Source organism: Bos taurus, chromosome X (genome assembly GCF_002263795.3).
Source record: "Bos taurus isolate L1 Dominette 01449 registration number 42190680 breed Hereford chromosome X, ARS-UCD2.0, whole genome shotgun sequence".
In the NCBI taxonomy this organism is placed as follows: Eukaryota; Metazoa; Chordata; class Mammalia; order Artiodactyla; family Bovidae; genus Bos; species Bos taurus.
In genome coordinates this window covers 102019130-102033556 of record NC_037357.1, presented here as the reverse complement: position 1 = coordinate 102033556, position 14427 = coordinate 102019130, and the positions used below count along the sequence as shown (strand labels likewise).

The following is a 14427-nucleotide window of genomic DNA, read 5'->3' as shown; positions in this document are numbered from 1 at the left end:
AGGAACTGCTCACAGTAACACAGGAGGCTGCTCCTGGGAACAGCCCTGCAAAGTCAAGGCTGACTGCCCTGTTCACACAGCAGTGGTGCAACAGACCTCTGACGGTGATCTTTTCATAGATGCGGAGACAACTCTAAGTGACATGCCTTTCGAAAGTGAATACAAGTTGAAATGGACTACAGAACAAGTAATTATGTAAGAATTATATTTGGGAGGCTACATGATGATGGTGTACTCCATAAAATCTGCTTTTTAGTTCATAATTTAGGCCTTAGTTTTGACTGTCAGTGACTCTGTGGTGCTTACTGTACCTTCAGTAGATATAAATAGCACAGGAGGCTGCTACACTGCGGTGGGAAGAAGGTGCAGGACCAGAGGTCTAAACATCTCCCTCTGCTCGCCAGGGCCTGTCATTCTGCAGCCCCCAGCCCGCCCCAATCCAAAGCCTAATTTGAACACCAATTTTGGATATATATGGTAAAAAATGGCCTGATCTACCATGAGTTTCCTTTTCCCTGCTCTATAGAGAAATCCCATATAGCTGGCTATGACTCAGCTACACAGGAAAGAGGTTTCTGACATTGCTGATGTCAGCAGAGTTGAGGTCAGTGAGAAACTAGTTCACAAGTATGCACAACTGCAAAGGTTTTCTTTAAACATCTGCTCACTAAGAACCAGGAGACAAAGGACTGAAAGGAGAATGTTCAAGCCCACACTGCTGAAAATGGGCAAAATGTTTCTAAGCTCTGCTGCATGTAACCATTTTTCTAGTTCTCAGTTTTTATGAATGTTGCACAAGACCACACAGATGATCGTACCAGATTACAAAAGAATACCCCTTATTTAATAAACAAATTAATGAACTGAAAGTTGATTTCAGAAAAAGTGACTTTCATTTGACTCACAAGCATTTTTTGCAGCTGTTCCACTGTTTGGTTGGCTACACTGATGCCATTGATTTCTCGAATTTCATCTCCGACATGAAGTGTACCTAAGAAATTACACAAAATTATAAACATGAAATGATATATACTTTTATAATAATAAAATCCAAAGTCAGCAAGGTAAGTAATTTTTAAAAATTAAGCTAAATACTAAAGGCTAATATTTCAGAACCAGGTATGAGTTAGGCTCATATAGTAAACTCGCCAAAACAGATACACCTAACTTATGGAGGACACAGTTTTGAAAGATGACTAAAAATCTGCTTATTTTTCTGAGAGACTCCTTATGTATATAGCTGTTTAAAACTATGACTTCCAGATGCAGCCTATCTGGGTTCATATCTCTGCTTCATCATGTATTAGCTTCCAGATCTTGGGTAACTGACTGAAAATTTACCTGAAAACTCATATTTATAAAATGGAGATGAAAATAGTATCTATCTGATAGGATTGTTGTGAGGATTAAATGAGTTTATTAGATGCAGAGGACTTAGAACTGTTCTTGGTGCATAGTGCCATTTAAGTATTTGCTGATATCATCATTATTATCTACCAAATATGATACAAAGGTTGTTGATTTTTCAAAAAATTGTGGTGATAATATCTGTATATCAATAAATTTATATTAGACATACTGAAACTTTTTAATAATAATTTGGTAGGCACTTCAGGGTTCTGTCACACTTCAACTAGAAAAAGTGAGAAACAATGGTTAAATAGTGTTACGTAAATTTTTGCTTTATTTATGAATTGCACACACGTTTAGTCATTGACCTGACTTCATTATGCAAAGCTCATGGTATCTTTAAGACATACACACTAAAATGCAGATAAAAAGCCTTGTATTTGCTTCAAAGTAATCCAGGGGCAGTAGGGCAAATACAGGTGAAATCAGTATGGTCATGAATTAACAATAATTCTACCTGGGTTATGGGTACGTAGGTGATCATCGCACTATTCTTTCCACTTTTCTCTACTTGAACTCACTGCACTATTCTCTCTAACCATGTTTGAAAGTTAACATAATTAAACATAAAACAAAAATTTGGGGACTTTTGTTTTCAATATGGTAGATTGCTGCTAAGTCGCTTCAGTCGTGTCCGACTCTGTGCGACCCCATAGACGGCAGCCCACCAGGCTCCCCCATCTCTGGGATCCTCCAGGCAAGAACACTGGAGTGGGTTGCCATTTCCTTCTCCAGTGCATGAAAGTGAGAAGTGAAAGTGAAGTCGCTCAGTCGTGTCCAACTCCTAGCAACCCCATGGACTGCAGCTTACCAGGCTCCTCTGTCCATGGGATTTTCCAGGCAAGAGTACTGGAGTGGGGTACCATTGCCTTCGCCTCAATATGGTACATTAGGCACTCACAAACTCTCTTACAACTATATCCCATGTAGGGCTCACCCCTTGAAGTGTTACTGGTCTTACAAAATGAATGTGAATCCCCAAGAATACTTCCCATTTCCATCCCCACTCTCCCTTCCACAGTTAAGAACCCAGTGAGCTGGATCCAGAGTGGTGGCAAAATCAAGATGGAATGAAACCAGTGGGAGGGGTAGATGCCATTGCCATACTGCTTCCTGGCTGCCTTCTGAGTCTTGGGCCAATAGCAAGTTAGAGAAGCTAAGCCCAGGATTCTGCAGGGAGCCAAGACTCAGTTCAGTGGCACTCTGTGGCAGCTGGTAAAACACAGAACAGACCACTTTTGGAGGAAAGTATTCCCAGTTTAGGCTCCCACGACTTCTACTAATTTCAGCAAGCAATAAGCTTATAATCAAAGATCACCAAACATACAATAAGGCAAACTATTATGTGAGTCATCAGAAAGAGAAGAAATAGATTTAGACCCTCAAGGAGGATAGATGCTGGAATGGTCAGATATAGACTACAGGAATACCTTGTTTTCTTGTGCTTTGCTTTACTGTGCCTCAAAGATAACCACATTTTTTATAGATTGAAGGTTTGTGGCAACCCTGTGTTGAGCAAGTCTATCTGTGCCATTTTTCCAACAGTGTTTGCTCACTTCCTGTCTCTGTATCACACACTGGTAATTCTCACACTATTTCAAACTTTTTCATTATTATTATATTCATTATGGTGATCTGTGATGAGTGATCTCTGCTGTTCTGGGAATGTTATGAACCGTGCTTATATAAGATGGCAAACAATTGATTGCTGAAATGGCACCAAAGGATTTAGAATATTACATAAACTTAGTTAATAAAGCAGTGGCAGGGTTTGAGAGGATTTACTCCTGTTTTGAATGAGGTTCTACCATGGGTAAAATGCTATCAAGCAGCAGTGCATGCTACAAAGAAACCACTTGTGAAAGGAAGAGTGGGTCAATGAGGCAAACTTCATTGTCTTAAGAAACTGCCACAGCCAACTCAGCCTTCGGCAACCACCACCCTGACCAATCAGCAGCCATCAACATCTAGACAATACCCTCCACCAGGAGCAAAGAATATGATTTGCTGAGGCTTAGATGATGGTTAGCATTTTTTTAGTAATAAAGTAATTTTAAATTAAAGTATATACATTTTAAAAGACATAATGCTACTATACACTTAGTAGGTGATAAGTGAAGTCTCTCAGTCGTGTCTGACTCTTTGCGACCCCATGGATTGTAGCCCACCAGGCTCCTCCATCCATGGGATTCTCCAGGCAAGAATACTGGAGTGGGTTGCCATGTCCTTCTCCAGGGGATAGCATAGTACAAACATAAATTTTATGTGCACTGGTAAACAAAAAAATTCATGTGACTCATTTTATTGCAGTGGTCTGAAACCAAGACTGTAGTATCTCTAAGGTATGCCTGTATAAAATAGTTATATGTTAAAGAAAAAGAAAGAAAGGGACCTTTTTTGCAAGGATGAGCATGCAACAAGAGATTATCAGATGTGAACAGACAGATCTGAAAACAAAAATAAGAACAAGTGACTAGTACTTCTAGAAAGGAAAAATATAATCAGTAGCATAAGTCAATGAATGGATGCATTGAACAGGAGTTCAGATATGGCTGAAGAGTTTCAGCTAATTGGAAGACATAACCAAATAAATTAACTAGAATGCAGGTCAGAGAAATAAGGAGGTAAGGAAGATAGGAAACAAGAAATAAAACATGAAAAAGATATTAAGAGATATGGAGGGAATGTCTAACACACATCTACCTAGAGTTCAGAAGGAGATGATAGAGTGAATGTAGAGGCAATATTTTAAGAAATATGGTTGCAAATTTTCTTGAATGATGCAAACATGATCACACAGCTCCAGGAAGAATAATGTATCCCAAATAGGATAAATAAAAAGAAAGCCATGCCAGGAGGTAGTAAAAGTACAGAACATCGAAGACAAAGAGCTTATAAAGTCCAGGGAGAAAGGAGAGATCATCTACAAAGCAAGGACAATTGTAGTGACACCAGATTTCTCAAGATCAAACAACAGATGCCAAAAGAAACCGGAATGGTAACCATTAACCTAAAATTGTGCTCTCAGCAAAAGTAATCAAGATTGAGGTAGAAATGAAATATTTACAGATAATACCACCTGAAGGAGTTTATCAACAAGAGACTATCACTAAAGGAACTATAAAGGATATAGTTTAGGAAGAATGAAAAATGCTCACCAAAGGGTGGTCTGCAATGCAAAAGGAATAATAAACAAATAAAATCGTAAACATTTATGTAAATTCAAACAACAATGGTCATGTATTTTAAGATAATTTCAAATCTGTGGATTTAAAATAGGACAGAATAAAAATGCTGGGCAAGAATAATATGTAAGTCAAGTAAGAAAGTGAAGTCGCTCAGTCGTGTCCAACTCTTTGCAACCCCATGGACTGAAGCCTACCAGCCTCCTCCATCTATGGGATTTTCCAGGCAAGAGTACTAGAGTGGGTTGCCATTTCCTTCTCCAGGGGATCTTCCTGATCCAGGGATCAAACCCCGATCTACCGCACTGCAGGTAGATGCTTTACCGTCTGAGCCACCAGGAAAGTGCATGTAAGTCAAGAATGGGATCTAACTTGATTCCAATGTCTTTGTATTCTTTGAGAGAGTGGAATTAATATACTGTTTCCCTTTAGTGTGAAAGTGAAAAGTGAAAGTCGCTCAGTTGTGTCTGACTCTTTGTGACCCCATGGACTGTGGCCTGCTAGGCTCCCCTGTTCATGGGATTCTCCAGGCCAGAATACTGGAGTGGGTGTAGCTGTTCCCTTCTCCAGGGATTGAACCCAGGTCTCCCGCATAGCAGGTGTCTGTCTGAGTCATCATATGTCAAGTTAAATATGTATGACAAGTTTTCAAGGTAACCACCTAAAAAGAGAAATAGAATGCTGAAAGTCTAAGCTACCAGGGCGGAATGAACAAACATGAAGAAAAACATCAGTTAAAATATGGAATAAATTAAAAAAAAAACCCAAGATGATAGAAATCATTACTGAAATATTAATGGACTACATTAAATATTGATGGACTTTCCTTGCCCATTAAAAGATAGCAATCATCAGAAAGTGAAAGTGACTCAGTCGTGTCCAACTCTTTGTGACCCCATGGACTGTACAGTCCATGTAATTCTCCAAGCCAGAATACTGGAGTGGGTAGCTTTTCCCTTCTCCAGGGGATCTTCCCAACCCAGGGATCTTCCCAACCCAGGGATCTAACCCAGGTCTCCTGCATTGCAGGCGGATTTTTCGCAATCATCAGAGGGCACTACAAAATGAAAACCTCAGATTTAGAAATGTTTGTAAGACACACTCTACAGCACACAGGCACAGAATGGTTAGAAATAAAAGAAGAAGACATCCTAGCAAATAACTAAAATAAAGCTGGAATAACTACATTAAAATAAAATAAGTTTTAAGTAGAACGTATAATAAGGATAGACATGGTTACCAGGCACTTCTATGCTCCTAATAAAACAGCCTTGAATATATACATCGAGAGATCTATAGATAGAAATAGAAAAACTCAACTGTGATAATTGGAATATTTCAATAATTATTGATAGGTCAAACAGAAAAAAAATTAGTCAATATATAGAATGTTTGAACAACAATTAACCTTAAGCAATCATATAGAGAACTCTGCATGTAACAGGAACAAAACAGTCTTCTTAGGTACAACATGGGCCATTTATAAAAATGACGAAAGGTCTATGCCATAAAGCATATCTGACCAAACCTCAACAAAATGGTGTCATATAGACCGCATTCTCTGACTCCAGTGCAATTAACTTAGAAGTAAAACACAAAAAGATAGATAGGAAACCCTCTTAAATGTGGCACATAAAAACATCTCTAAATACCTTGTAGGGCAATGAAAAATATAATAATAGAGATGTTAAAAATACTTATAACTGAATTACAATAAAAATGCTTCATCTCAAAACTGGTAAGATACAGATAAAACAGTACTTCAAGAGGTAGAGTTTAATCTTAAATACATAGAGACGAAGAAAGACTGGGATAAATGAACCAAGTGTCAGATTTTAAAAGTTAGATAAAACCAATAGAAAGTAGAAGGAAGGAGGAAATAAAAAAATAGGTCATGAAAAAATAAAATAGGTAAGTTGATCAGGAGGAAAAAGACAAGGCACATATAAATGACCTTAGGAATAAACATGGGTACATAATTACAGAGACAGTAGAAACATTAATAAAAACGTAAGAGGACACTAAGAAGAAGCTTACTAGAATAATTTTAAAAATGTAAAAAATTTCAGGAAAATGTAATTTACCAAACTCACCCAAGATATAGAAAGCCTGACCAGCCTTATGAATGTTAAAGAAACTGACAGTGGTAACAAAAAAATATTCCTTAAAACAAAACAAAACATAAAACACCAGGCCTTGATTGTTTTATAGGCAAGTTCTACTAAACTTTCAGGCTACAAATCATTCCAATGTTATACAATATTCAGAGAACTTATGAAGAGAGTTTCTCCAAGTCATTTTTGAGGCCAAGGTAACTTTGAAACTAAAATCAGATAGAGAAACGTAGGAAAGGAAAATTAACCACAGGCCAGTCTCACTCACAATTGTGATCACAAAAATCGAAAACAAAATAATAGCACATAGAATCAAGCAGTACGTACCAAAAGATAATACACAATGAATACCCTGGGCTTATCTGAGAAATGCTGGGGAGGTTATCATTAGGAAATCTTTAAAAGTCATTCACCACATTAAGAGAAAAGAAAATAAATCATCTTAGCAGATGCAGAAGAAGCATTTGATAAAATTCAAACTCAGTCATAATTTAAATGTCCAGTAACTAAGAATATAAAAGAACTTCTTCAGCTCTAATAAAAAAGTATCTACTAAAAATCTATAGTAAACATTCTTCTTCATGGGGAAACATTGGAAAGCTACCTCTTAAAAACAAGAATAGGACAAGGATACCCACTATACCACTTCTATTAAAGACAGCAGGGGCTAGCCAGTGTGGTAATAAAACAAAAAGAAATTAAAGAAATAATGATGTAACTTTACTGAATGTATACTAAATTATTAAAAATAATAAGCAAAAAATTCCTACAGGATTCTAAAACCAAGTATCTTTCTGTGTGAGTGCTATCCACTCATGAAACCTATAGACTGCACTGAAGGTAGCAGTAATGCCAGGCACCATCTGTGTACATAAGCAGTCATCTCCAAAGAGGACAAGAAAGCACTAAAAGGCTGATGGTGTTACCTCTTGCTCTCCAGGGTGAAGGAAAGAGGTGTTAAGCACATATACAACACTATCTCAAAGAAAGGAAGTCTAATTTTTGGACAGGAGAATCACTTTTGGATCAGGCTCTAAATACTAATACATATAACACAGTCGCTTCAAAGAGGAACCTAAACCTGCATGTCCAAATCTTATCCACTGGAGAGTTAACAGTAGCTCCACTTTCTCAAAAAATCATTTTTTGTCTACTTCAGTCCTTAGTGAATTCCCTTCTCAACTACATTTACTGTAGCAGGTGTTAAGAACTTAATTACGGATTTGATCTTTCTTATTTTACCACTGAAATATTATATTGTTATTTATCAAACTCTGATTTCCTAATTTATAAATAGTATATCTCATTCCTGAATGAATTATAGTAGTCAACTGTCATTTAACTTTGCAAATATATATACATATATCTTATATCCCATGGTAGATGTCTTCCATATATCCTGGGACCCATATGATACTTCAGTTTATCTCCCATGGCCTCTAATAAGTCAGGATCTAAAGAGTGACTCAGAGATGCTCCAGCAACAGAACTGTATAGTATAACTGAAGCATGTGGAGATGAATACAAGTGAGTGGAGGCCAACAATGATTAAAACCAAAGACAGATAAATCATTTGTATAAACCATCAATCAAACTGATTTTTTATATGGATCATAAAACACTATACTATATGAAAAAAAACTAAGATAGGAAAGAAAGAATTATATATGGAACTTACCTTGCCTGTGAATCATGCCCCCATGCATGATTCTTGCAACGATACAGTGATTTAGTTCATTCATTTTTAAAGTGATTCCCTGTAAAAAGTTAAGCAAAAATAGAATTACTATGACAGGGCATTCTTTTTATGTCTGTGATTATGCTGTAGATAACCTTAACTACAAAAGTAGGAAAACATTAAAGAAAATATGGAAAATGGAGGAAAAAACTCTACTATGCCATGACAGAAATATTAATTTTGCTATTTTGGTTACTCTCACAATAGCATACATATATTTTATATAATGCTTTTTAATCTTATAAGTATTTTCCATGTTGCTAATTCTCCACTTGGTCATGATGTATTTTTCTTTTTTGAGGTATGGATTTGTTTAGAATTTGTGCATCTAAGTACCTGGTTACTGGTCTGTAGTTTTCTTTACTTGCAAAATGTCTGATTTTGGTATCAGGGTAATGCTAGTAGCTATTATACCTCTTCTTCCTCCTTTTCATCAAAAATAGTAAGTTGGGAAGAATTCTTTTCTTTTCAATGTTTTGGGAGGAGTCTGTGTACAATTGGTACTGTTTCTTTATTATATGTTTGGTAGAATTTACCAGTAAAGCCACCTTGGCCTGGAGTTTTCTTTGAGGGATTTTTTAAAAGACTAACTTCAATTTTTAAATAGTATAGGGCAATTCAGTTTATTCCAAAGTGAGTTTTGGTAGTTTGTCTCCCCCAAAATGTGTCTATTTAATTTAGGTTGTTTAATTTATTGACATAAAGTTGTTTACCATATTTCCTTATTATTCTTTTTATATCTGTAGGATCTATAGTAATGTTACTTCTCTTATGCATGATATTGGTAATTAGTGTCTTCACCCCCACACCTGATTGATCTGATCTTGTCAAAGGAAAGGCTTGTTTTATTGATTTTTAAAATTGTTTCACTTTCTTAAAGTGAAACAATTGATTTTTTAAATTGTTTCCACTTTGATCTTTATTATTTCTTTTCTTTTACTCACTTTGGGTTTAATTTGCTTTTTTGGTTCTAGTTTCTTTAGGTGGAAGGTGAGGTCATTGTTTTAAGATATTTCTTTTTTTTTTTAAGACTGGTATTTAGTGCTACACTTTTCTCCCTAAGTACTATTTTAGCATATTCTACAAGTTCTGGTGTGTTGTGATTTCATTTTCATTCACTTCAAAATACTTTAAAATTTCTCTTTTGATTTCTTCTTTCATCCATGGGTTATTTGGAATTGTATAATTTAGTTTTCAAGTGCTTGGGGATTTTTCCTGACATCTTTCTGTTATTCATTTCTAATTTAATTCCACTGTGGCCTGAGAATATACTTTGATATTAATATAGTCATTTCAGCTTCCTTTTATTAATGTCATCATAGTATATCTTTTTCCAGTCTTTTCCTTTAAAATGATTTGTTTTCATTTATAAAGCATTTCTTATGGGCAATATATAATTTGGTCTTGCTTCCCTCCTATACCCCAATCTGACAATCTCTACTTTTTAATTTGGGAGAATTTAGACAATTTATATTTAATATGATTACCGATTACTGATGAATATATCTTCTTGCTATTTGATTTTTATTTGTCCCATCTCTCCCATGCTCCCCTTTTCTGCATTCTTTTGGATTAGTTCATTTATTTTCATTCTATTTTCCCCTCCTGTTTTATTAGCTATAATTGTTCTGTTGTTTTAGTGGTTGCTTTAGGGTTTATAGCATACATCTTTAACTTACCAGTCTACCTTCAAGTGATATTATACCATGTGAAATGTACTATAAGAATCTTATAACAGTATACTTCCACTTCCTTCCTCCTGACTTTTGTGCTGTTATATATTTTACTTTTACATGTTAAAAAATCCCAAACTCATTGCTACTATTTTTGTTTAGACTTCCATTTACCTTTCAGAGAGATTTAAATGATAAGGATATCCTTTAACATTTATTACACTGTAAGTCTATCAAATTCTTTCAGTTTTGTTAAGTCTGAAAATGTCTTTATTTTGCCTTTTTTTAATTAGTGTTTTTTTAAAATACTATTTTATCTTTTGAATTAATTTTTATTAGAGTATAGTTGCTTTACAATGTTGTATTAGTTTCTTGCTGTACAACAAAGTAAATCATATATATATATATATATATATATATAAAATATACATATCATATACATATATCCACTCTTTTTAAGACTTCCTTCCTATTTAGGTCACCACAGAGCATCAAGTAGAGTTCCTTGTGCTAAATGGTAGGTTCTCATTAATTATTTTATACATATTAGTGTACCTATGTCAGTTCCAATTTCCCAATTTGTCCCACCCCTGCTCTCCCCCTTGGTAACCATAAGTTTGTTCTCTACAAATGTGACTCTGTTTCTGCTTTGCTAGTAAGTTCATCTCTACCATTTTTCTAGACTCCACATATAAGTGATACTATATTTGTTTTTCTCTGACTTCACTCTGTATGACAATCTCTAGGTCCATCCACATCTCTGCAAATGGCACCATTTCATTCCTTTTTATGGGTGAATAATATCCCCAAATTCCAACAATATTCCACTACACACACACACACACACACTGTATATCACATCTTCTTTATCCATTCCTCTGTTGATGGACATTTACGTTGCTTCCATGACTTGGCTATTGTAAATAGTGCTACAATGAACACTGGGGTGCATGCATCTTTTCAAATTATGGTTTTCTCCAGATCTAGGAGTGGGATTGCTGGGTCATATGGTAGCTCTATATTTTAGTTTTTTTTGGAACCTCCATACTGTTCTATATAGTTTGCCTTTATTTTATGATAGATAATTATACTGGGTTTAGAATTCTAAGTTGAGAGGTTTTTTTCCCCCCAGTACTTTAAAATTATTGTTTTCTTGATTATACTTTCTCATAAGAGATCTGATACCACTCTTATCTTTGTCCCCCTGTATGTAACATTTCCTTTTTATCTCTGTTTTTAAGATCTTCCTGTTTATCACAGGTTCTAAGCAGTTTGATTATGATGTACTTTGGTGTTGTTTTCTTCATGTGTCTTGTGCTTGGGATTCACTGTGGTTCTTGTATCTGCAGATTTATAGTTTTCATCAAATTTGGAATGTTTTCAGCCATTATTTCTTCAAAAACACTTTGTTTCTTCCTCACCCTCTTCTCCCTCATAGATTCCAATGAACCAAGTATTAGTTTGCTTGAAATTGTGCCACAGCTCAGTGATATTCTTTTCATTTCTCAAAATTCTTTTTTCTTTCTGTGTTTTGTTTTGGGTAGTTTCTATTGCTATGTCTTTTGAGTTCACGAATCTATTCTTCTGAAATGTCTAAACTGCCATTAATCCCATAGTGCAATTTTCCTGCTAATTCAAATAGTGCTGTCAGTTATTTTTTCATTTCTATATTCTTAAGCTTTGTCCTGGGATGTAGTTCAGTTATTTGGAAAGAGTGATCCTTTGGGCCTTGCTTTCAGGATTTGTTAAGGCGGGTCTGGAGCAATTCTCTGTCTAGGGCTAATAATTCCTCATTACTGAGGCAAGACCTTCCTAAGCACTCCACACAATGGCCCTTGAATTGGTTTTTCTAGTCTGGGAGGTGGGGACAGACAGTGAGTGTTGGGCACTGTTCCCTCTCATCCTTTTTGGATGGCCTTTCCTTGGCTCTGAGTAGGTTCCTGTCATAAACGTGCAGATCATTATTCAGATAAATACACGAGGGGCACCCTCTAGAGTTTTGTCTCTGTGCAGCTCTCTCCACTTCAGCACTCTGTCCTATGAATGTTATTGCTTTGGTCTTCCCAGGCCCTCAGCTCTGTGTCCTCAGGGAGTCCGATCTGCCTCAGTTCCCCTTCACCATGCTGTGGCCTGGAAACTCTCTCATGTCAGTAAGGTGGGACGATCACTGGGCTTGTTTGCTTCCTGTTTCTTAGGGATCACTGTTCTTTGCTGCCAGATGCCCAATATCTTGAAAACAGTTCTTTTATCGTTGTGTGTGTTCTTTTTGTTGTTGTTGTTGTTTCAGGTGAGAAAGTAAATCTGTTCGCTGTTATTCTACCTTGGTTGGAAGTGGAACCTCTGTATACTTAATGCCAGAATACTATTCTATGGAATAGATGACAACTTTTTGTTTTTAATTACAAGCCTTCTGGACTGGTCTTAAAAAATATTTATTTATTTCTTGGCTGTGCTGGGTCTTCATTGCCACAGGCAGGCTTTCTCTAGCTGTGGCGAGTGGGGATGAGACTTTAGATGTGGTGTGTTGGCTTCTCATTGCGGTGGCTTCTCTTATTGTGCAGCGCAGGCTTTACAGTGTGGGGCTTCAGCAGTTGTGGCTCGCGGGCTCTCGAGTGCAGGCTCAGTAGTTGGGTGCATGGACTTAGTTGCCCCATGGCGTGTGGAATATTCCTGGATCAGGGATCAAACCCATGTCCCCTGCATTGGCAGGCAGATTCCCAACCACCGGACCACTGGGGAAGTCCGATTACAACTCTTACTTTCCAGTTATTCACCATTATAAGACAAGCTTTCATAAACATATCTTTGTACTAGACTTGGTTGTTTCTAAGAATCACATGGAGACCTTTTAGATAATACTGATTTCTAATTTCACTCTTTTGATTAGTCTGGAATAGAGCCCAGATCTATATTTTTAACAAGCTCCCTCAGTGAAAACTGATCTTGAATTTGAGATGATTGGGGGTAGCAGGACTCTGTCTTATTTTCTTCACCGGAAAATAACAGTTAGAAAGTTCCATGAAAATATTTGAGACTTTATAATCTAGACCCTACCTGAATTTGTACAATTCTACAACATATAACTTTGCACAGTTCCTATTTTGTGGTTCTTAGAAATGGTAAGCAAGCAATTAAAAATAAACTGGTTTCCCAAATGTTTCTAGTCCCACATTCAACTGTACTGCTCAAGTTTCATTTCCAACTTGTGCATTCAATCAGCACATATGGTTACCAAGAGAGGTGCTCCTGGAAAAATGTTGTAAATTAATGTGTAAGTCAAATCTAATTTCATAAGGGAAATGACAGTACAATGAGGATTCCATTCTTGAAATTACCGAATTAGCATATTCATTCAACCAATATTACTGTGAACCTGTTACATGGCAGATACTCTGCTAGGCATGGAAGTGAATGAGATAGACAAAACAAAGTAGGTAGCCCTATGGAAACTGAGCTCCAGGAAGGGGCAGTGTCTTGTCCACCACTACGTCACTGGCATGCAGTCATCTGCACATCGTTGTTGTTCAGCTGCTCAGTCATCTCTGACTCTTTGCAACCTCTTTGTCTCCTCTCACGGCTAGGGAAAGTTCACCTCAAATCAACCAAAGTTAATATTTATTATTTTGTCTGCTTCAAACGTTTCTCTGCAGAGAAGAACTGACTCATGTTTTCTCTGTTCACAAGTTCCCAAATTCCAGGGAAAGGCTTGGCCCAGCTACTGCTGAACCTAGCCCAGCTTGCTATAAACTCCTGGCTTTTCCTTGTTTACATAAGCCTCTTCCCAATTGTCTACACTATTTGAAGTTCAGTGTTTAACACATGCAACTATGGGAGTTTCCCAATCAACAGAGAAATAATTCAAAGTGTGATGTTAAAAATGGGAAAACAAGGGTGTAATGTGAATATATCACCCTTGGGGGATGGACCTAGCATACCTAGTTGGATATATTTTAGAAGGTCCAAAAAGCAAAAGAAATCAGACAAGTATATGCTGCATGATACTATAATGTTTTTTAACAGGACAAAGAAGCAAATGAAGTTGTATTAAATGTAAAACTATAGAAAACTATATTCCTGAAAATATATTTCAGATAAAATAATTTCCATTTTTATGGCAACCAATTAAAGGGAGAAGAACTACACACCTTCACTAGGATCATAGAAGATGGAAGAGAGAAGGGCTTCTTTAAGAAGACTTTTGGGGAAGACTCAAGGCTATTTTATGCTTGCTGAAAAGTGTAATTCAGGGGTACAGATTTATGCTTTCACTCAGTCTATGTTTCTAATGTAGTTAATCTTCATATGGA

At 36.4% G+C, this 14427-nt stretch overlaps 1 protein-coding gene across 10 annotated transcripts in view; it reads right to left on the bottom strand.

Moving 5' to 3' along the window:
• CASK (calcium/calmodulin dependent serine protein kinase) overlaps positions 1-14427 on the bottom strand; it is a 374286-nt gene that overhangs the window by 40239 nt on the left and 319620 nt on the right. For all 10 annotated transcript variants that reach the window (XM_024987781.2, XM_024987783.2, XM_024987784.2 and 7 more), the window contains 2 exons: positions 8388-8466; positions 906-991 (listed from right to left, as the gene is read on the bottom strand). In XM_024987781.2, coding sequence (XP_024843549.1) covers positions 906-991; positions 8388-8466 — 165 coding nt within the window. The remainder of the gene's footprint in view (positions 1-905; positions 992-8387; positions 8467-14427) is intronic.